The 24,593-nt window shown below is 43.6% G+C and overlaps 1 protein-coding gene across 12 annotated transcripts in view; it reads right to left on the bottom strand.

The window, feature by feature from the left end:
* The window catches only part of EML1 (EMAP like 1), an 899,863-nt gene that overhangs the window by 284,096 nt on the left and 591,174 nt on the right, over positions 1-24,593 (bottom strand). For all 12 annotated transcript variants that reach the window (XM_086937774.1, XM_086937770.1, XM_086937771.1 and 9 more), the window contains exon 2: positions 4,699-4,881. In XM_086937774.1, the coding sequence (XP_086793900.1) occupies positions 4,699-4,881 (183 nt within the window). The remainder of the gene's footprint in view (positions 1-4,698; positions 4,882-24,593) is intronic.

Below are 24,593 nucleotides of genomic sequence, written 5' to 3'. Positions count from 1 at the left end.
CATGTACAGCATGCTTATAGCTATATCCTTTGTTTTAGAGCTCCCCGATGAAGGGCAGAGCTGCCCAAAATGCATTTGAGCACATTTGAAGCATATTTGAACCATATATGATTGATTCAGAAAATGAAAACTTAATTACGGAATGAAGGATAATTCCAAATCATTGAATTAACTGAATATATTCAATAAATGTTGAAACTTCGAAATTTAAAAGGAGTCAATTTATTTGAGGAACCCAAGGTGTGCCCTACCTAGGGTGGTATTCAGATTTTTTTGATTGCACTATATGAATACTATGTCCTACAGTTTACCATAAAGGCATGCAACAGGAGCCAATTTGGGGTTGTTTATACATGTCCCAGTTCATGGCGATTTTATGGATTCAATACAATTTTACAAAATCTGTTATCACATACTGTTTTCTTTGCAGCCCTTGATAAGTCTCTCCATGGCTGACATGCTGCAGGAAAGGCTAATCGCTGCTATCATATTCTTCCATCCAATCAACAGGCACTACTCTTCGACCATGTGATAAAAGTAACTGAACAAAACCTAAAAATATATTCCAAAGCCAAGATCTTGCAGCGGAGAATCTAATGATATCAGCCCCCAGCTGGAAGCTTGAATTAAGGACGCAAGCATCATCAAAATTTGATTTCTTTCAATTCATTATCACAAAATTGCTTTCGACAACAAATGTTGAAGCACGATTCCATAACACAACACGCTTGAACATTGAAAACTAATAACTCAAGTCTTTCCTCAAAAGTTGACTATTAAATACACATTCACACTATTTAAGAAAAAAATGTTTAAGAGACACACAATAATGTGCAAAAAATTCCATAAACCCTGGGTCCTGCAGTGAAAGAAGTCTCAGGATGGAATTCAAATCAACTTAACATAGCTCACCAACCAATCTCTTATTTCATTCTTACATTTAGTATAAAAAGAGAGTATAGAATTTTAATCAGCATGTTCAGTCTCAATTTATGCCTCAGATTGCATTTATTCCAGTAGCACCATGGCTTTCACCCAGGTTGAACCAGCCAACAGGAGGATGTATGTCTTATTCAATTGAACACACATCAGCCCAGACGGTTGTATGTGATTTCATAGAAAAATTAAGTAATGGAATACCATTACTGAGAAACCATTGCATCTAAAATATTTAAAGAACATTTTTAGAATGAATGCTGTTTACCTTTCCGTAGAAACCAATTTATAGAATGTGTTTTTGATCGAAATTGGCTTTTGAATGCTAATTTTTTATGGGTAAATGCAATGGTTGCAGCGCTTACTTACTTGTTAGAGATATTTATGTAATGGCTTCACTTCAGGGAACATTATTTCATATTTATATGTTTCACATTGTCAAATAATTACTTTAGATGCTTTTAATTTGCTGATCCATCACCAACCGTAAACAACATACATCGCTGACCTCTCAAGACCCCCAAACACCATTAATCCCGCCCCCTAAAACTCCTCATCACACCTAAACTATGCTTATCCTAAAGCCTGAAAACATTTCTACCCCCAAAATCCACACCCCTGAACCATAAAACCACTCACTATCCCAAAGTCCACCCATTCCTGAACCCTAAAAACCTTTTTTCCATGCTTAAACCTCACCTACCCCTAACGCCACCACAGCACACCCAAAATCCACCCATCTCTGAACCCTAAAAAAACCCTTATCACCCAAAACTACTCATTGCTGAACCCTCAAAACCCTTTTCTGTATCTAAATCTTACCCATCCCATAATCCTTAAAACTCCTCACCAACCTAAACTCCTCCACATTCTGAACCCTAAAAACTATTCACCACCCCAGCCGCTACCCATAAATGAACAATAAAAACCCTCACCAGCCCTAAACTCTGCCCATCCATGAGACCTAAAACCCTAAACACCCTCACACTCCAACCATCCCTGAAACATAAAAACACCTCACACACTTAAACACCCCTCATCTATGAACCTGAAAAACCTCTCACCAGCACTACATTACATCCGTCTCTGAACTCTAAAAAAAACTTTTTAAGCCCAAACTAATAATGTCTGACCCCTAAAAATCCTTGATCATCCTAAACATAACCCATCTGGAAACCACAAATTCCCACAGTACTCCCAAACTCCACCCAAGTTTAAAGTAATTTTGGATTTTTTCTTAAAATTATCTTTTCTTTATAATGTTTCCTTTAATTTTCGAATTTCTTTTGCATTTCTTTAAAATTGTCTTTCCTTAAAACTGTTTTTCCATGATTTGGTTTCCTCCAATGTGCTTTCTCTGTTTTTGTTTTCCATTAATTTACACACCTCAATCTAGCCACATGCAACAGTCTTTAGGTCAGGGGTGTGTTCAACTGTAGTCTGCCAGAGAAGCAAACACACCAGGTGACAACACACAAACAAGGTAACCTAAAACACCTTTGTAAAGTGCATGTCAACTCCAAGGGCTGTCTTGTGCTATTGAGACATCAGAGATATTGATTGTTAGCCATCTCACTGGTACTCATGTAATGGACTTCAGAAGGATGAAAGGCTGAAGGGACCTACTGGGATTCGAACCTGGGGCACGGAGGTCAAACATTGATGACTGCAATGGATGCTTTAGTCAACTAAACCACAATTCCCAAAACGAAATTAGAATGTTTAGTACATTGGAATAAGGAAACGTTTCTGCCTCTTTTTGGTATAAAGCATGCATGCCTTGGGTCTGGGATTCACCTAAATGTAAATTTTGTTGGGCCAGTTTACTCCATTTATTATATGAGTTCATCTCACCAGTACCAACTGGTACAAGGCAGGAAGGGTGGAGTGCCTTGGAGCTCTGTACATCTGGCTCAAGTTAGTGCCATATAGCTCCATCATCTCTTGCCACTCTTAAAGCTACAGAGGCCCCCTAACTTCCAGCTTTAGTCAGGGTCACAGATTGGGCAAGGAGGGCACAATGGCCTACGATTTGGTTAGCAACGCCTCTATTAAAGTCTCTGCTCTGACATTTTTAAGCCTATGCGTAAAAGACCCACTCACAAGTGAAACTCAGCACTGTTTCAGGCTCAGTGCGATAGTCTCAGGGCGAGATATGATTGAACAAAATCTTAAATTGATTATTTTATTAGTAGATGTCCCGCATTCACCATTGCCCAATTCCAAAGCCTGATCTGCAGTTGAGGATTTACATGTGGCAGGATAGGGAAAGCAATCCGCAATTCAGTGCTCCAAATTTTAGTTTGGAATCAAAACACGAAAAGATATTGTATAATTAATTCCTTGTTTGGATTCAACATAACAAAACAATAGAAAATAAGATATTCCTGCAAATTGAACATCTCCGAATGAGTGCAGGACTAACATTGAACACGTCTTTTCTGGAGGCAGAACCATCATCAAACTGTCCCAACTCAACCTCAAATTTACTTCAAGTTTTTTTTTTACTAGTGATCCATCTCTCCAGACACTAACTTAAAACAGACTATGGAAAGTAGATTTACAAACGCTTTTACACCCTTTTTCCAAAACCTTTTATTTGGGGGTTCAGTGAGAGGTTGGGAGTCATTGGTGGTGTCTTTTGTTTCTCAAAGTTAAATGCTATGCCGGTTTGTAATCTTGGAAAAAACTTGCCCTTATAAAGATAATTATCCACTCAACCAGGTACCCTGAAAGCTCATTCAAATATAGGCTGGAATCTGTTTCCAAATCTCAGGTGATATTTTAGTAAAATATTTGGCCAGTGTGCTGATGACTCCCTTCTTTACTTATTATTCAGCCATGGCAAATGTAGTTGCCCTATTCACCTCCATCCAACAAATTAGAAAATGCATTTGAAAGGATGAATGAATGAGCGAGTGAATGTGAAGTTGTTATATAGCGCACAGCTACTCCAGCAGTGTCCCTGCACTTATACGAAGGTAGTGTGGCAAGCCTAGACTTTGTCGCTCACTGCTGATAATTTATATTTTTTATAATCCGACAGGATGAGATTGTTAGTAAATCTGCAATGTGTTTACATCACAGCTCAATTGCAAAGACCATGCATTATTTTATCGAAGACATTAGTGCTCACTTTTTTCATCCATCAGCCTGAAAGTGTCTCAAACAGACAACCTTCAAAATGCCCCCTTTCTAGATTTCAGTTATTATTTGTATGGTCTGTTCAGGACTTGAAAATGTAATCCTTACATATTTGAACGTGTTCCCTTTCGTTATGAGTGGGGAATGGAAATCCTGGACCGGGCCACTAGATGAAGACAAATTATACGGGTTGGGAAAAAAATCAATTGCTTAACCTAATTATGTTCTGTAATGATCAATTATACCCAGCAGTGATGCAGACAGGCCCTACAAATGCACTCACATGTGACCTTCTGAAAAGTATACCTTGTGCTGGAGCCCAGGAAACATCCTTCCAATATCTGACCATCCCCATCCCGCGTGAGCAAGAGGTGAAATACCATTTCTTACAAGTGCCCAATCTTGAAAACTTTCAGATCTTCTTACTGCTCCCTCCAATCGTGTCCAGGGGCCTTCCACACTCATTGCATCCAAACATAATTTACACAGTACCCAACAGCCACAGTACACCATATCCATGGACAAAGCCGGCCTTTGGATGTTAAGAGGACAACTGATGTGATCACCCTAGGAGATCCCAACCCTGATGTTTCCACTTATTTATTTAATTCAGCATACCTTTGGTAGGTCCCTTCCTGTTCTGTACTGCATGCTGCTCCTCTGAAACATTCAGGCGTCGAACCACATCCGCGAGGGCAGACTTCAGCAGCTGGATCTCGTCCTCCTGCATCTGAACGCGCTGCTCCAAAGACGCAATACGGTCCGTAACCTCCATGCCGCTGGTGGCAGACGCGCTATCATCTAGAAAAGATTAAATTGAAGTCATGTCATTTCGAAGATAATAATACATATGCTATGCTTCACGATGCAATGTGAGCCATCAAAATTAACTCATCTAGAATGAGGTGCCTATCTGCACTGTGTGGTCATAAAAGCACTAGAACTATGATATACACAACTACAAGCATGATCTAGGTTTTTAGGTGTATCCTGCAACAAATATTTTATTGCCAATTTTGAAATTCAGGTGAAAATATCCAGGTGGTTGTGTTTAAGGAAAATTCGCAACAGGTCTTGAATTACCAGGCACAAGTGAAAAAACAGGAGGCCAAAAGTTTTTTTTGTTTATTATTCTTCCATAGATTACGGTGGGATTCATGACATGCCCCATTCTACTGAGCCCAAGCTACACAACCACCAGATGGTGTCACAGGAACGCCTGAAAGCTGGAGGGATTTGATAGGAGCCCTCACTGCTCCTAAACAACAAACCTTGTAGCAGCACTGGCACGTGGGAAAGGCCCGCGTCACAAACTCAAATGTGGCTAGACAAACAAATAAGTAAATATGACTGAAAAATGGTACATGGAAAGTAATGATTTTGACACCTGCAAGTGATGCACAGATGTCAGCACTAAGCGCTTAACTCACTGAGCAACCTTGCTGTATAGCTTAAGTAATTTATTAGATGGAGTGTAACAGGCAACTCATTAAACCACCTAATTCGTATCCTCCCTTTCGTGCTTAAAATCTCAATGAAAATGCTGTAAAAAGCTAAGGAATCCGAGGCATAGGAATGTCTAAAACATGAGTGCCCTGGGATTGAGGGTCTCAACGTAGCCGGCATGCGAGGCCACAAACTCACACTGTTATAGTAGGGCTCACCAATCCCGAATTCCAGGCTTACATGGTTGAAATAAAAACACTGCATCGCCCTGTCCAGATCTGTAAAATTCAACGATGACGAGCAGCCGACAGTACAACAAAGAAGCGCCTTTCTTTGTGCCTTGCGCATGCGCATAGCGCATTACACAGCTTGGACAGAACACTTCGAGCCAGCGTAAACTCGGTGTGTCCAAAACTCGGTGAGTCCAAATCACTGCATACAAAACAAGGGCATTGTTATTCAAAAGATCATTAATGACCTGGTCATTTAATACTCCACTTCAAAATGTCTTCTCGCGTATTCCAAATATTTGAATTGCATCCTTTCATTAATCCATCCTAGAAACATTCCAGAAACCACAAATCTGTCCTGGCTTTTTTTCCCTTAGGGGACGTGCATAAATTCACCGTGTCGGTCACAAGAAGACTGATGATTAATTATTCTGTTTTTCGATTAATACATATGCAGGAGTCGACTCCCGCCTCATTTGATGTTATTTACATAAACATAGCATCTATTCTCTTCCTTTCACCAGACCTACTAACTCCCCAGAGCTTTCATTTTTTTTGCCACAAGTATTCATTCTCACAGTATTAAAAAGATGCCAATTCGTCCTTGAAACAGGCAAACACACTTGCACTCTAAAACATGCATTGGTAAAGCCAAGAATGGGTCGAACATTGCCCACCAGCCTTTTGGCTTGGTCAGTGCTAGTTTTGTTAGGGTTTTTGTAAGACTACTTTTTTTTTCTTCAAATAATTTTTGTTACTTTTTCCACAACAAAGATTCAAGGCACAATCCGCCAGTAAGCCCTCGCAGGGGCACTCTGAAATTCAAAGCATAATATTCACATCACTGGCAAGTGGGGGGGTCGGAGTTCCCCATGGTCATAGTGTGCCCAAAGTTATCCTCAACACATTTGTAGAGTTCAGCATCTAGGAAAATGAGGCACAGTCACTAAATCAACCATCAGGGATAATCACAAGGTCAGTGACACCTCCGGGAATGACTTTGCGCTGGGTTCTCTCCCCATGCTTTCCAGACCAACCAGTTGCCAGCATGCATACCTAGCAATTATAGTCCCTCAAGAGCTCCACGAAAATTGAAAGTGGATACAATGCCAGAAATCAAATATTAAAAACCCCCAACATGCCCTACCCCCCCCCCCCCCCTCCCCAGTGGTAGTGTTGCTATACATTAGGGTTGCAACCGTATGATGTTCCTTAGAGTTGGAATAGATGAAGGGCCCTGAGCGTGGGAGGACAAACCGCCGATGGCAGGCTCTTTGAGAGAAACGAAACCAAAGGGCCCCACCGGAATTCGAAGTTCTTAAAGTCCTCTCGGGATATATCAGACATGCGTTCTAAGCTTAGAAGCTGCCACAGGCGGGACTGCCATAGGGACATTGCCGGCGCTTCCCTCTTCTTCCATGCAGCCGCTAAAGCCAATTTGGCAGCTCCCAGACAAAGCCACAAAATTTGTAAGACTACTTTTGATGGGGAAGGTGGTAGGACCACAGGATATATTAACAGCACACATTGCTCTAGTAGTCCCTGGCACCGAAGGGAACTAAATAGCGTACAGATGTGCTTCTTGTGAAAGGGAAGAACCGATCCACTCACACTAAAGTTAGCCAATAGGAGAAGGGGGCTGACACACTGCCTGATGCTGTAGTGCACTAATACTCAAAGTATGGCCCGGGGGCCGCATGCGGCCCACCTGACCTTTACATGTAGCCCCCTGGTCAACAGCAGCGCTGGGCCGCTGTTTGCTCGTCTCAGCACTAACAATAAAAATATGCTAATTAAATAGGCAGGTATTTATTTAAAAACTGATTTGTGTTAAGGAAAAGATGTGACTAGGGAGTCCTGCACTGGTCAACTTTAGGAACATCTTCACTTTTAAAGACAGACATCTTGCAGCAAAAGAGTAAAAATATGATAGTCTCATCAAAACTCAAAAAGTGTATTTAATTAACACGCATAACCTTTTCACCTTAGTTTATCAGATTATATCAAGTGCATTGAGAAGTATTATTTCAAAAGTTATAGTTTTCCCACATTCATTTATAAACAAATTCTTCCCTCCACCCTGACAATAATACCAATGGTGAACTAAAGGGGCAAATCAGTTATTATGTGCACTTTTTGAGTGCCATGGGTTCCTATTATCAATTAACAACATTATAGTTTATTAAATGAAACACTGGAGAAGGTTTTATACAGTGCACACCCTTAAATCATTTATTTCAAGGTCCTCTTATTTGTGATAATAAAGAAATAGGAGGGGCACTTAAATGAAACAATTGTCTAGGATCACACAATATGATAAATTGGGGAAGCCGGGATTAATCCCAGGTTTTCTGGTCTCACATTGTGAAATTATGCTTCGCTTCATGTATACCCGCCTTAAAGCCAACTCTCTCTGCCCAACCGCCACCCCGCTTGCATCAATGCAGCCCTCGGTCACATCCCAGACCAAACTTATTGGCCCCTTGGAAAATGTTTGTGAGTACCCATGCTGTAGAGGGTGGAAGGAAAATGCGAATGACAATAAAAGAGCAACAAATGTTATGTCATGTTATGTTATTTATTTTCTTCTATAGCGCACGGCTACTCCCAAGAGCATCCCGGCGCTTTGGCAAAGAGAACTAAGTACAGAGTAACAACACAACAGCTAAAAACTGGGGGAAGTCTAGCGCTACTATTGGACAAAATTCCAGGTCTTCAGTGCTTTCCTAAAAGCTAGAAGGCTGTTTGCCAGTCTCAAAGACAAAGGTAGCTCATTCCAGCCCAGAGGAGCCAAATAGCGAAAGGACCGACCACCTATTCTGGAACGCTTGATGGAAGGCACAACCACCTTGGCCAAAGAGGCTGACTGCAAAGCCCTGTTAGGCAGGTAGAAAGAAAGACGTTTCCCAATATACTTGGGACCTACACCATGCAGGGCTTTAAAAGCCAAGGTCAGGCTTTTGAATAGGGTTCTCTTGGGAATGGGCAACCAGTGCAATGCTTTAAGCAACTCAGCAGCACTGGCCCGTCTCGGGAGCCCAAAGATAGCACGAGCTGCCGAATTTTGTACCACCTGTAGGCGGGAAAAAAGGTATTTGGGTAGGCCCAAATACAGGGCATTCGCGTAATCCAAACGCGACCCTATAAGTGCCTGTACAATGTTTTTTTTGTGTTGGAGCGACAGCAGAGGGAGAAACTTCCTGAGCATCCTCAGGATACCAAAGCATTTCCCAGAGAGCCCTATAATCTGGGGTCTGAAAGAGAGGTCGCAGTCAATCACAATTCCAAGGTTTTTCGCTTTGGAAGAGACATTGTCCGGAGGAAACATGTCCTGCGGCCACCAGGCCTTCCAACTGGGGTCCGGTGTACAGCCGAAGAAGAGCAGCTCCGATTTATCCGAGTTGCATTTTAGGCCATGTTGTCGGAACCACTCAAAAACCGCATCAAGACAGTCCCTAATCCGTATGCCGTCGAAGGCCCCACCCCTGTCACAAGAGAACAGAAGCTGGGTGTCGTCAGCATAGGATATAATCCGGGCGCCAAAGGATTCCGCCTCCGCCACCGCCGCCAGAGGGGCCATAAAGATGTTAAAAAGCATGGGGCTTGAGGAACCCCCACCTCTAGCGGCGTCATGTCGGCGGAAAAAGGGGGCGCCCATATAGTTTGCCGGCGGCCGGTAAGAAAAGATTGAAACCATTTCAACTGAAGGCAGTTGGCTGATAGTCCCTTAGAGTAGGTAAGTAGTACATATCATTTTATTAAAATCAAAAGGTCTTGGCTAATGTTGCACCTAAAAAAAAAAAGGAAGACTCAAAAATGTTTTAGTGGTCCCACGTAATGAACCCCATTCAGGGAATACAAGATTATTTTTATTTCACCTTCAACTGTATCAATAAATCACAAGCTATAGTCGGCTGCCAAGCAACCATAAAAGTACCCAATTATCAATAATACAACCACATAATAATCTTCTGGTGCAATGGACCAGCTTTTTTTTAAATATATTAATTTTGATTCTATACTGGCAATGAGAGAACCCTGCTTTTGAAGGATTTACATATTGACGGTGCTTGGCAAAATGCAGCATTTCGTTTTTGACTGCAAGGAATCTTCAGCTTGGGTGTCTCCTAGCCTCTCGCCCCAAGCACATCCCTCGAAGCTCGCTGCCGAAGGTCAAAGTAGGCCAGCCACGCCATTTTACGCAGTTGGGTGCCAGGACTGTGGCTAGCTATGTCACTCGCAACGAACCAGATGAAGCTCAAAACCGCTACTTGCACTCAACAGTTGCACAATTGGCTGTGGGTGACCCTCCCTTCGCAGTAGAGCTGTTGAGGCCTGCCTTAATATGTTGCAGGCAGAGGTGTAGCAATCAATGGTACAGAAGGTGCAGTGGCACCGGAGACCAATAGTTTGAGAGGCCCATGAGCTCTGACTTTTGCTTTAAATTACTACATCCCCTAGCAACCAGGTGGCATATTTTCATTGACTGGCCTAAAATCAATGGCACACTCCTTATGCCTTTGGGTAGACACAAGACTGGGCTGGCATACATGAAAACCAATAGGTTAAAGGGATCTGGGCAGCCTCCAGGAGTTAATGATTCACAACCCACTCAGTCCTGAAAAGTAGCTCAGGGGCATTGCCTCACAATTTGCTTACATGCAGGTAAATGATTTCCTGATGCAGAGAAACAATGCTCAGACGGAACTCTGCCATACTTTGATATACTGTATTATTTCATCAGAATCATTTGTAAATCTGAGGCTTTTAGCTAATAATTTCTGGCAAAATATTGTGGGGTACACTAAATGGATTGGCCTCATTTACACTTTGTTTTTTTTTTAAGTCGGAGGCATTTGGAAGGTCACCCCCATGCCCCTAAAGTTCAGGCTAGCTGGCTGTTATATGGGGCTGGCATTAAAATATTTTAAAGGGCTTCCTTGAACTCCCTGCCCTACACTGCGTCCTCACATCGCGGCTGCAGAAGGCTGTCTCGCGCTCATTTGGTTCAGGGAGACGCATGCGCTAATGTCCAGCTGGCTGCGCGTGCACGGGTCACAGAAAGGCTGCGCGTGAGCAGAGAACAGTCATCGCCATTAAACGAGGCTGACGTGCAGTGCTTGGAGTCAAACAAAAGACAGATGCTGACACATAGGTGTCCAAGATGAAAGGCTGCATATCCCCGAGGTGGGAAATAGGAATAAAAAGAAGACAGAGGAATATACGGCGTTTTGTGACGGGAGCTGGTGGTTATGGTGAATATCTCGGCTACATAAACAAAACGTATACCAAGCGGAACAGTGCTGAAGCACCTGTACAGGGTTAAGCAGGTCAAGGGTCACGAGGAATCTCATTAAAATGGACACCTGTGGCCCCATAGAAGTGAATAAGAGGCTATTCCAGAAGGAGGCACCGACATGAACAGCCCAATAAAAAAGGCCGGAAGTGATGAAAGGGACTTTCGCTCCTCAGTGGCGGCTGGTGATCCCTTAAAGTGGTGTGGCGTAATACGTGCCACTGGTTCCCCTCATAACTGTCAAAAATTGCCTTCGGTGCCTTAACACACTAAAGCACCCATACACTAACACTGCTTCTTGCACACAAACGCACACACACTTTTATAATCACTGACCCTCAATCACAACCATTGGTATACAGGGACTCTGATCTGAAATCCTAAGGTACAGTTGTTTAATGCGCAGTGAGAGCAGCTGCACCAGGGCCTCTATGCCATGGTACCACTGCACCAGCTGCACCATTGATAGAGGCACCTCTGACTCACTCCCACTCCCTTTCAATCACACACTCATTGTAACTCCCACTACTTTACTCACTACCTCTCTTTTCCTTGAATGGCCTCAAACGCCACACACGGGAATCAAGTGTATTTGCTATATGCCAATATAACTGTATATTTTACATTAAAGATGTAAGGAAACATCTGTAAAACTGAATACTCAAATATATAAATCAAAATTATCTGAATCTCTTTTCACTCTGTAAATGGTTGTACATTGGGCGTAAATCTCCTACCAGGGTGAGGGGAATGGATCACCCTCAGATTTGCTGGGGGTGCAGGGAAAGGGCTATTTTCTGGGGATGCAGGGAAAGGGCTGTCTCCACGAGGGGGACAAAATCTTACCCACAAGTGCATTTGCACAGGGAATGTTATTGGTGCTGCTCGGAATTCTTCGCTGTGGAGAACTTGTTGCAGCTGGAATAGGAGCCTGTATAAAAAGCCACATGACCTTTCCATGAGTGCGCCTGTAAACCTGCGCCTGGCTCAGCGTTCCCGGCGTATTCCCAAGAATGTAGGAAAGGTACGTTCTTTAGAAGATCTTTCTGTGCTAACTTTTCGTGAATTGGGCCCATAGTGTCTATAAACCAGCCTTTTACATTAAAAATAGCTAATCTCGCAACATTGATGTTTCATTCACCCGGAACCTCGCAGCATAATTGAAGGCCACTGATGGAGGGAGGGACGCACGCGAGCCCCTTTAGCACTTCCCGACTCACTTCACGCATAATCAAAGGAGGGTAAATCCTACCAATAAAGTCCAGATAATGAAAGTGTGGGGTCGCGTGGTCTCTGAAACCTGAGACAAATTGTGTCCACTTTAAAACCGATGTACAACTCTGCAACATGGCGTATGTAGTGTACATTATGTTAGCAGGATGTTGTAGCCTAATACATGGATGCACCTGCATAGCTAACCAGAGGCTCCGTGACACCTTCAGCCAGTTCTGACTTTTTTTTTCTTGCTCAAACTTTTTAAAAAAAATAAGTTTTCCAGTCTGCACAAGTATATGTAGTTAGCATGCTCATAGATTAACAAGGATACTCATGATGGTACTTAAAGCTGTTCATAGGTATGCACGTGGGTGGGCTTTGGTGCGACACTATGCCCAAGATATAGCACTAGCTCTTGTTTTACAGTGCCGAACGTGTATCATCAAGAAAAAAACATTGGTAACAACATATAAAAGAGAGAAAAAGACCCCTCCCAACCCAATCCCAACCAAGTATAATCCTGGGGGATGGGGAGTGTGGGATTTCACGAAGTTCAAGCTTTTTGACAAACATCATTTTGTATTCTGGGTTCTATCAATCAATCAATCAATCAATCAAAGCATTTATATAGCGCGCTACTCACCCAGAGGGTCTCAAGGCGCTAGGGGAGGGGGGTCCGCTACTGCTCGAACAGCCAGGTCTTGAGTTGCTTCCTGAAGGCGAGGTGGTCCTGGGTCAGGCGGAGGTGGGTCGGGAGGGAGTTCCATGTCTTGGCGGCGAGGTAGGAGAAGGACCGTCCCCCTGTGGTGGCTTTTCGGATGCGGGGGACGGCGGCGAGGGCGTGGTTCTTAGATTTTCAGTTGTAAAACTACAGCATGGGCTGGAGAAGGCCTTAAAAGAATCTGGAATTGGTGAGGTGGAGGCTGGTTGCAGCTATATCCTGGAAGCATCGCCAAGTCCTTGAGTAGAGCGATGCAGTCTGGTAATGTGTGCACTAACTGTCCTGCCATTTAATAGGGCATGGGGCGACTTTGCGTAAAACGCATCACCGCCCGAGCAGGAGCCTATCTTCAAACTGCTGCACTACACTGAACATGCGCAGCATACCTATGGTTTGTGAATGTGAGTGAGGGGCAACGCTCCCCTCTCACATGCGCAGACCATCTTCGGAACTCCTGCTCGTCTCTGCCTGCGTGCGCTGTGCGTGAACTGAGCACTTTCACAAGTGAAGTGCACAGGCGGCCCGGAAATGTAAACAGACGAATTGTAAACTGTCAATTTGTCTGCTTACATTTCTGTTCTTCTGTTGCCCGATTCTTTTGGGGGGCGCTGCCCCAACGCCCTTATGGACCAGCCGCCCCTGGATGCGTGGTATTCTGGGTGTTAATGCAGAACGCAGTAAATGCTGATAACATCAAGGCAGTATGTTTACAGGGTGCAAATATTCTCCATTCCAAGTTTCACACCTCAGAATGGAGGATAAAACCGCAATCTCATGCATTTTTCCGTATTCTTCGGTACAAAATGTAGGATGTTGCAGGTTTTACCTGATAAAATGTGTGCAGATAAAAGGTTGTGGTGTGGAAGCGATATTTACAAAAATTCTTGATACTCCAAATCAGGCTCAAACTCCTTCAATTTTTTATTGCGATAGGAAAGCCTGAGTCATCAGACCGCTTTACAATATTCAAATATATGTATTTTGTGGTTGATTCATACAAGGAATATGTTTTAAACTAAGTGCTATAAACGAGAAGCAGAAAATAAATATGAAACCTAGGAAAGACGAGGATGAAGCTAGAGTACAAAAAGTGGAATAAATAAACAAAAAGTATATTTTGATAATTTTTGTACTACGCTATCACATTTGTCACTCTTTGAGCACTGCACCTTGTTCATGTACGAATTAGACCTGGGCGTAGTTCGGCTTTGCAGAACTCCGTGAAGTGACCAAAAAACTCCGCCGGCAGAGAGCGTTATGTCACTACGTTCGCAATTATTTTTTAGCATCAGTTGTTTGTCCTGAGCCGGAAAATCAGTGCGAACGGCACCATGCGCAGCGCAAGAGGACGCTGCTTCTTTCTGCGGCTCAAGTAGATCTTCTACTCGAGCGACTGCTTCCTCAACGTGAACGGATGGGTTTTCAACAAGAGCAGTTGAGACCATCCGCTACTGCCCGTGTTAAGAAATCGTACTGGGAGATGGTCTAGCATTGGATTTTCCTCAATCGCACTTGCCAAAACTCTGCACCGCTTTGCAGAGCAGAGTTTTTCAGAACTACCCGTGCTCTGCGGAGCAATCCACAAATGGAGCGGAATTCACCTCCCAGGTCTAGTTTGAATCACCTTGATTTTGTTTTTACCATATACATTTCTTGCTATTCAATGAAGATAAGGTAATACAGCACATTAACGACATTGATTTCTTCTAAATATATTATGTTGATGTGATGAATTAGTAGAGTGAATAAAAAATTTCTCTTTGCACTCCAGGAAGGAAACCTGCTTACTAATCAAATTAATCAGTAAAGAAATCGGTAGTAACTACTGTTCTCTTTTCGTCTTGACCTACAGACAGCTTTAGTTGTTTGCTGTTGAAAACTAATTGTCTGCAATACAATATACATAGCGTGGGGGGTGGGTTAAACACTTTTTCATGATTGGATGGCTTTCTGTACATTACAGTTCCAGTCTCCTTATTCAGTGGCTTTCTTATGTTTGTCCCACCCCAGGAGAAAAGCTTCTTTGCCATCATTTTGAGTGGCTGACTTGTAATTTTCCCCTGTTGACATAAGGAGACTACTTTTTACGTTGCTTGCTGCACTCAATGGGAAAGCACCACTTTCCTTGCTCGCTTCCCCATTCCTGATTAATTTTTGTTTTATTTATATATTTTTTGGAATGGGCCAGCTCTGACACATTGCTCCTGGCCACTCTCTTTTGAGCTCCTGCTTTCCTGCTCTCCATGCGTCATTATCGCCCCTGGTCTCCGACTCCTCACTTTTTCAAATTGCTTTCTTGTTTTTAAGTTATTTTTGCGATGGTTACATTCTGGTACTATGCCATATGATTTTGGCCCTCCATGCGGTCACTTAGGTCTCCCTGCCAACTCTTCACCCCTGACATCACATCTACCGTATTCCTTCCCAACCACTTCCTCTTCCTTATGGTCTTTTGTTATTTTTTGCGAGAGCCAGGCAGATTCTAGGCTGCACAGCTCTACCCTCTATGCAGCCATTTGTTCATACTTTATTTAATTATTTCTTTATTGTTCTGCAGTAGACGTCCATCATACTGGCTAAATTAAAAAGACTAAATGAAACATAAATCACAATTTCTCTGCTCTGAATGTCGATGGCAATCTTGTTATCTTACATCAATCATATAAAAAACCATTCCATGATGACTGCTACATATGCGTGCACACAATAGCTAACATGGAATAATTCTTTTCCATAAAAAAAAAAATCCAAGATGGCTGCTGTGCGTGCACACCTTGTACCTTTTAGTTTATTTTTAGTTTACTACTTCAAGATGGAAGGCGGCCATCTATGTACAGTAAAAATAAACCGGCATGGACAGTCAATAGATTTCACGGGCGAGATCTAGTGGCTGTGTCAATGTAAGTAAATGCATGTTCCCATGTTCTAAGGAATATAGGGTTGCCCAGATTTTTTGTTAATATATCACTTTCTGTTATATCATTCAGTGGTTAAAAGTGGGGAGGGTCACTTATTTCACCACTTTAGGTTTGGGAACATGAATCCACTGCAGAACACATAAGGTCACTCTACTTTCAGGAACCCACATATAATACATGCCACATGTAGTGTATGCAAATAGGCAAGGCCTGTAGCATAGTGAGGTAAGGGCCAAATATTGATGTACAAATGACAATACTACTTGCCATGTACATCCTTCGAGAGAAGACTAACCCACGTAACCGAGGTAATCAATGGACTGAGTCACTACGACAGACATACACAAATTCTCACTTGATATTCTCAAATTGCCTGTAATCCCCACCAATTGTGAACACCAGTAAAAGTGATCTACATTTCCATAAAGCAACTTAAACATTAGAAATTGTCGCTTAAGCATTCCCTTTATCACCTCTGATTATGTGCATTGCAATCAACAGCTTCAAGTAGCCCATTTTCGCAACTTCATTCCATTGGGCAATTGTCATTAGTCCCGCAGGTGTACAGAAATCTTATGTTATGAGGCGTGCTGAGAGAAGACATTTACCTGGTTATTGCTGCATGGACAATAAAGCATTATGATTAACTAGACATTCAATGATGCCCATACATCATGAACATGGCAACACTGGAGCAGAACTGCAGTTCAAAATTATTTTAAGAACCATGCACCTCTTTAAATTTCAAATATCACGTGTCGATAATTATGGAAATATTTTTTGGGGGTTTAACTTTTAATCAGCAGGCCTAGACCCGTTGTAAAAACCACAGTTGATGGACAGAATGCAGAACAATGTCATACATTCACCCCAGTACAGAGATCTGGGCCTAAATCCATTGTTTTTTTGCACTTCACATCACCCCAGTTCAGACATGGCGATATGCAAATCAGTCTGACCCTGTGCCTCATGGGAACAGTCCAGCCCGAACTGCCAAGCCATGCCCTCCCTGGAAACAAGCTTCTGAGGACCAGTTTCTGGCATTCCAGCCGTCTTCAGCCCGGCTTCCTTTAATCCAGTGGTGTGGAGAGCATGGGACTTGCGTCTGAGCATACCCATCCCACTCGGGGTGACAAATTCAAAAACCACAGTTGATGGACAGAATGCAGAACAATGTTCTACATTCACCCCAGTACAGAGATCTGGGCCTAAATCCATCGTTTTTTTGCACTCCACACCACCCCAGTTCCGACATGGCCATATGCAAATCAGTCTGACCCTGTGCCTCATGGGAACAGTCCAGCCCGAATTGCCAATCCATGCCCTTCCTGGACCGGAAACAAGCTTCCGAGGACCGGTTTCTGGCATTCCAGCCATCATCAGCCCGACTTGCTTGAATCCAGTGGTGTGGAGAGCATGGGACTCACGTCTGAGCATACCCATCCCGACCCTTTGTAGGGCACATAATGTTCAAAGAGGGACACAGTACAGTTTTAGTTTACCCGAGGTAATGCAATGCCTTCAGGAAGCCACTATGCCTTCAAAATATTATTTCACAATTTTAAGAGCAGGTGTCTGCAAAAAGAGTCACAGTTCTGGAGGAGAAATCCAGAGGCTTTAAAAACATCTAGCGGGAGGTGAGGGCTTGATCTTCTGACCAGGATCCAGGTGGAAATAACTCAAGAGAATCCGAACCAAACAGCACTAAAAGATCAGGGCTCAGATGAACCAGAGAGTAGGAGCAGATACTTGACGAGAAAATATTAGGGAGAAAAACAATGGCTAAAGAGATCTGCATTGCAATGTAGCTTCACAGAAGAAAATCAGCCTTTTATAGAGGAACACAGGAACTGGATGTGGACTACGTTCTCTATGAACATTCTATAATGAGTGAAATGGACTCAATCAAGTGACAAATAAAAAGAAATACTTTCACTCCAACCTAATCGTACTGTGTTACATCCAAAAAAGGAATTAACCTACTGATGATACATAGATGTGTTTGGAAAGGAGGAACATATGCTCACAACCCTCTCTTCACTGAACTTCAAAGGTGTCTGCAGGCATTTAAAAAGAAACGGTCCTTCTACCATTTTTATAAAGAGAACATCAGGACGTTGTGGGAGAGACCCTGCCACCCTCCTGCCAAGCAATGCTGCACCGAAATGCGGCACCCGCAGAGGAGGGCTGCATTCAGCACACCGAGATAGCCGGGGAAGATGGGAAGGAGGCACTGAAGCTTCAATGTAAGTGTAGCCAAGCAGCACACTCCTTACTACATCTGCCAGATGCACCACGCACACCGTGGGTCTCCAAAGGCGTGGCCACCTCCTCCGCGAGTCCACTGGAGCCAGTTGACTCCACCCACAGGCAGCGGTGTCCTCACATAATCATTTCCACAGTATGGAGTAACGCTTATAGAAAGAACTGTCCTAATCATGTCCCTTGCTTTTCCATTTTCTAAATGAGACCTTGGTTACAGGAGTCTAAATCCAGCAGAAATTAGAGATAAGACTTAATAAGTCCATATTACTCTAAGGATTACACAACTTTTTAACTATAAACAGCATTATCCTACAACCATTGGGCAATAATTCACTGAGACACTCCAGATCAGCCCGACCCCTCCTCGAATATTCAATCTCATGTTTGTCAACCACACATGCTCACACATTGGCCTAAGATGAGGAATCTACTGATGTTTACACACGCTAGGGGCCACAGGTCAACATTAGCTGGGCACATGATGGGTAACTTTGCCTCTTTCACACCAGAACTTCACCTAGGATTACCCTTATTTTGTATGAGTTCAAATGATTGGTCTGCTGGTCTTCCAAAACATATTGTCACATTCACTTATCTAACCCAAGAAGCACAGCATTGTGTTGGGGTCACTTTAACTTTCAACATTTGTAAGTTTGTTCCCAGTGGAAGAAAGCAGACCCTCTACAGGCTCTGTAGTTTGGGCCTTCAGTGAGCTACAGCTCTACCAAACCTTTGAAGATCTGAGTCACAAAACCCAAATGAAATTTTAGTGCACACCACAAGTGTTGCACAGGGACCCCAACATTTTTGTGCGACATATAATGAACTGATATGATCACACCAGGCGATCTCTTTAGGATAATTTTACCCCACTGTAATTCAAACCTACCAGGATTGATACACTTGGAGCATACAGACATAAATTGTCACTTAGTGTTATTAAATTGCCTACAATTTCAGTCAATTGTGAACACCAATAAAAAGTGAGGTACGTTTCCATAATGCAAGTTAAACTTTAGGATTTGTAACTTAAACATTCGTTTTATCTCCGCGGTCTTTGTATGTCCGTTGTAGTCAACAGCTGCAAATAGCTAATTTTTGCAATTTAATTTCATAGCACAATATGTGTAAAGTCACTGCATTTTCTATAACACACAGCCAGCAATCAATCACTAATGATTGCAGATATTCCGAGAACCTATATTTAGAAATGTGATTATCAGAGGTTTGGCCAGCTGAGCGATTTCTGGGTCTATTTTAACCCAGTGTAGCAGCGATCAAAGTTCCTGGCGGCAATGATAATGTCACGTGACTAGAAATGCAAGTAAAGCGTCGAGATGGCAAGCAGGAAATCCCTTCACAAGAACATATAAACATCCTCGGCAGCGCAACGCGCGTGCGGGAAACCTGTTTTAGGCAAAAATGCTTTTTTAAGCTTCCTCGAGCTTGAAACCAGTCAAATGCAAATTAATGGGGGCATTTGTTTATTACTGCATGTATCTAAAGTAGCTGTTTTTTTTTTTAAATAACTGGTTTGATAAAAAAAAAAAATCCACCACTGGTATTATTTAAGAGTAAAAATTATGGCCCACATGGCCAAGAAAGATGGCTGACAGGACGTGTCCTTTGGGAGATGGGTCTTCCCAGCTGCTTAATCCTGCCTCTAATTACCACTGATAGTGGCATCCACTTGCAGCATTTCTCCCGCATCTCCTGGGATAGCCTTGGAGGGGTTTTCGCCTCTAAATGGTAGCACCTGCGATGCTGGGGACCGGGTGCGCCCGTGGGCCTGCCGGACAGATCTGCTCGGGCCTTGCGGTGCTCCAGTGCGCTACTCTGCTGCGGCCTGTCAGCGGGCGCCGGTGGCAGTCGCTGGTGGTCAGGGCCGGCTTTAGAGCATGAGGCGCCCAGTGCGAAAATGTTTGTTGGCGCCCCCCAATGATCACCTCTACCACGGATTCCCTGTGCGCCTCCCTTTAACAGTGCCCTGGTCTCCATGGCCACTCTCTCTCAGATGCATATATAGCACTCTCTCTCATGCATAATTAGCGCCACTCATACCAGTGTAGGGTGTCGGAGCACTTTGCATCACACACATTTTACACAAAGACAATCAATTATAGGTGTGTAACTCAGTGTATAGGAAATGTTACATAAGACAGAGGTCTACAAGGTGTAGGAGCCACATGTCATCCATACTGGTAGGCAGAACAGTTTAATAGTGCTTGGTCTGGAGAAGCACAAACTCAGAATTTAAAAAGGAACACCATAGTGGGGGATTCTCTTTAATAATGATAATAGATTTCTGCCTAAATTAATCCTTTTTGCAACATTAATCTTTGATCAAATATGTACATTGCAGGGTGTATGCAGTTCTTTGCTAAAAGTTAATAGTTCAGTACAATTACAAAGTGCATTGAATGTAAATAGATCAATGAGTGACGGCTTTTAAAAAAGAGACATAATTTTGTTTCTTGCAATTTATAAATTCAAATCCTATATTAGTATTTTAAACTATAAATTGCAAGTAACAACATAATGTCTCTTTTAAAACTAGTAAGCCACTGACCCATTTCCACTGTATGCACTTTGTAATCTGCTTGTTACTTGTTTTCTGCAACATGCATATTAACCCTCTGCACTACTTTATAGTGGGTCAAACCCCAATTTAAACAAAACTCCTACCTCTCTTCAGGAAGAACATTAATCACAGGATTTATCACAACATTTTTGTTGCCCGCTGCAAACCCTAGAAACCAGCACCTGGTGCGGTGGCACAGGTCGCATCGCCCTAGAGCCGGCCTGCTGGTGGTCCCAGTCAGGGCTTGCTATAACACAGAGCGTGGGCCCTGCTCCTGGGGTACTGGGTTGAGGCTGTCTTTACATTTGCTCCCGGGGGGCCTTGGAGCCTGAGTGCAGGCCTTTGCAGAGGGCATGACGCTCTCTCTAGCAGCCTCTCCTCTCTTGAGCGCTGCATTGACCCGCTAGGTCTCCTCACCATGGTGACTAGACAGGGGTGCCCGAGGTGAGTTGGGACTGGGGGCCCGGATTGAGGACCACCTGACTGGCTCCTGGCCTTTTGCAGCCTGCTGCCTGGCCTGCTGGTGCCTCATGGGGTCACTGACACTGCGGGGCCCAGGAGAGGCCTGAACACTACAGGGAGGGCAGCCGAGGATGTGATTATTCCTCGGATTGCCAACCTCTCTTAGCATGCTGGGGGATCTTGGCGGCGGCGATAGTGAGAGCTGATCGGGCCCGCTGCAGCTTGGAGCATGGGCCCCGTCAATACAGGATTCCTACTCTGTTGACAGCAAGACTTTTGTCAGATCTCCAGGGGCAAATCGCCTACACGTAGGTGGCGGCACATTTCAGAGGTGTGGAACTATTGGCTAGCGCCAACGCCCAGTAGGTCTTTCCTCAGGGTGACAGGAGCGAGTGTACCCTGGGGACGTTCAGGCCTTAGGCCCGGCCTTGGCTCTCCCCAGAATGTGAAGGAGGCTAGGATGATTGCTTGTCTGTGGATCCTTGGGGCCCAGAGACACCCAGTGGCACCTGCCGGGTGGGGGAAGCTGCGGAGCATCGAACTAACTTCCCACTTCATCTGCAGACTTGGTTCTTCCCTATGGTGAAAGGGGGTGGGTGTCTTCCTGGAGCTGTGACTGGGGTCTGGCGCTTGGACCGTTGCTACGTCCTGTTTAGGTCTCGTGCCTAGTGTTGCAGTGCGCAGCACAAAACATTTAGTAGGTAAAAATGGGATTTCAGATGCTGACCTAGGAATGGCACATACACAAGCGTGTGCTTTTCCTTTAGGGGCACGCTATTGGGCTTTGCGTGCATGATTTTTGATGAAGATATTCTTATATACATTATTTCATTACAGATCTGCTTGTGCCATACTTGCTTGCCCTCTCTGTGACACGGTTATTTGTATGTTCTTTGTTATTGTAACTATAAAATGTAAACACTCAATCAAAAAAGCTTAAAAAAAAAAAGAGCAAAAACTATACATCTACTAATTCATCTTGCGGTGATGAATGGGACATTTGTTTTCCACATTCCTTAAATGCCGTTCATTGTAGACCTACATTATTTTCCAATGCTTAGAGTTCAGAGTAGTTCAACTCTGACCTGATGAACCGGTTTTCAACATAAAAAAAATACATTTTTTGGGCTCGCGAAGCGAAGAGCCCTGTTGTATGGGGTTTAAAAATGGACCTTGAAATTCCCCATAGCTCGTGCGTGTGCATTTCAAGGTCCATTTTCATTGGGCTTTGGGTGCGTGCTGTTTTTTAACAGAACACGCAATAGACCATAGGCGGTCGCGTAGCTCCGCCTATGGCCTATTAGTGTCTGTTACGCGCAACAAAGCCCATATGTCTTCAATTATCGCGGCCACACACGGCTGCGATAATTGAAGGCATATGCTCGCAGTAGCGCGCGCGTGCACCACTAGCGGGCACCACTCGCTGGCTTTTTACAATAGCGATCGCGAAAGCGATCGCTTTCAGTGCTGCTTGTTGTCCAGTGCTTTGAGACCTGCCATACCACACAATCTCATTGCTTTACATTTTGAGTCTCAGACGCAATCTGCACACCCAGCTAATGAGCCATCCGAACACTTTCCAGTACTTGTAAGTACCACGCCGGTTGCAAAAATGAAAACTGGGTGCTTTCCCCGAATTTTGCCGTGCATACATTTAAAATAATCCCTGATCAATGACGCGCAAGCTCGACACTGCTCTCTGGCACAGCGTGATTTAAGAATGGGGCACAGCGGACTTGGAAGGGAATTTAATAGCCTGTGTGACGCTTATGACCCAGTAGGACATAACGTGGTAACGTGCGAAAGCCAGCACGGTCAACTCTGCCTTTTATCCTTCAGATGTCAAGTCAGCGCAGTGAGTACCAAAGAACTGGGTAGAAGTAGACGTGTTATGTACAGAGCTTAGAAAAGGTAAAACTGCCATCAAGTGCTATGCATCAATTCTACTCCAAAATTCCATTTGTGTATTTCTTTTGTGTCAAGTGCTGCAAGACTTCCCTCCCCCCTAGAGTCCCCATCAGTGCCCTGCATCGAAGAGAGCTCGTCCCCACCACAGGCGCGTGAAACGGGCCACTAGGCAGCCTTTCAGCACCTTCCACAGCCTCTGTTCAGGAGGATTGTTTGTTGCTGGCAGTGCTCATCAAGCACCTGGAATGCTCTCATGACACATGCTTTCCTCCGCCCTGCCTGTGCTAGGTGAATGATCCTGGGGTGCACCAAAGGCCCGGCCAGCCTGGGTGGAGAAAATGCGAATGACGGAGGTTTCGTTTTAGTCTGGGAATATTCTGGTAGGTTGCCAGTGGGGCGGGCATTACCACATTGCCTCACGCCCCCTACAGGTGAAATCCCGGTTAACTGGGTCAAAGGTGTGTGCCTTTCCAGTCCTACGGGTGCCCGCCGCTCCTGTCCTACAGGTTCCTATGTAACAGGCTTGTTAATTGTTACTACGATGCATGTCTTTTTAATAATTTATCAGCAGCCTATTATCCATTGCGCTTGCCATGATCTTGAAAGCGATATTGTAATGATTTTAAGTATTTGTACAACATGGAATATATCTGGACACTAGAATTTCATTAAGGAAGACATCTAGAGAATGGTTCAACCCCTCATGCTGATTGGCGTATAGCTGTGTAAGAAAAATTTGTTAATGGTGTTTTGGGACAGCTAAAGAGACCCTTTCTATGTTCCTAATATTTAGCCCCCTGACCACTGTTTCCTGTCTCCGAATCCACTTTAGAGACAGTGCTTTATGCACAAACTGGCTTTTTCTTTCCGTATATTCTTCTCACTGTTGGACGGTGCAAAAAACTGAGTGCATTATCACTGACTCCTAGGGGAGACTATTATATGAATATCTGCAGGGAATATTTATTTGAACCACAACACATTGATATGGAAGTTTCAGAATGGGTTCCAGTTATTAACTGTAACCAGAGCTCTCAATGAATTTTTGACAGTACTGTTCATCATAATTTTGTTACTTGGTGAATAGTTATTCAAATGTTGAGCATGCAATTGCATCATATCGTCTTACGTGTATTGACTGCACTCCTAATGGATTATGATGTGGGGTATCTATCCTATAACTTTCACAGTATTGAGTACTCCACTAATTCTTATTTGTTTTGAATACAGCCAGTCTTTTTAAAAAAATCCTGCGTGCTGCAGTATTCAAACTAGACTCACATTGCACTATGCAAGCGAGTTAACACTCCGAAGTATTCGAACATATTCAGCCAGTTCTGAAGCATAACCTGTAAAATAATGTGTGGCTTTCCATAGTATCCTGCAGTGCTTTTATTTTTTTCCCCAAAGCATAAATTATTTTATAACCCTCTGTTACTTTGTACTCATGGAAGTGGAGTACTGCAACTTC

The sequence above is a fragment of the Lissotriton vulgaris genome, chromosome 9 (assembly GCF_964263255.1).
Source record: "Lissotriton vulgaris chromosome 9, aLisVul1.2, whole genome shotgun sequence".
NCBI classification, from domain to species: domain Eukaryota; kingdom Metazoa; phylum Chordata; class Amphibia; order Caudata; family Salamandridae; genus Lissotriton; species Lissotriton vulgaris.
Note: the sequence above shows the minus strand (reverse complement) of the source record. Positions and strands in the feature narration are given on the sequence as shown.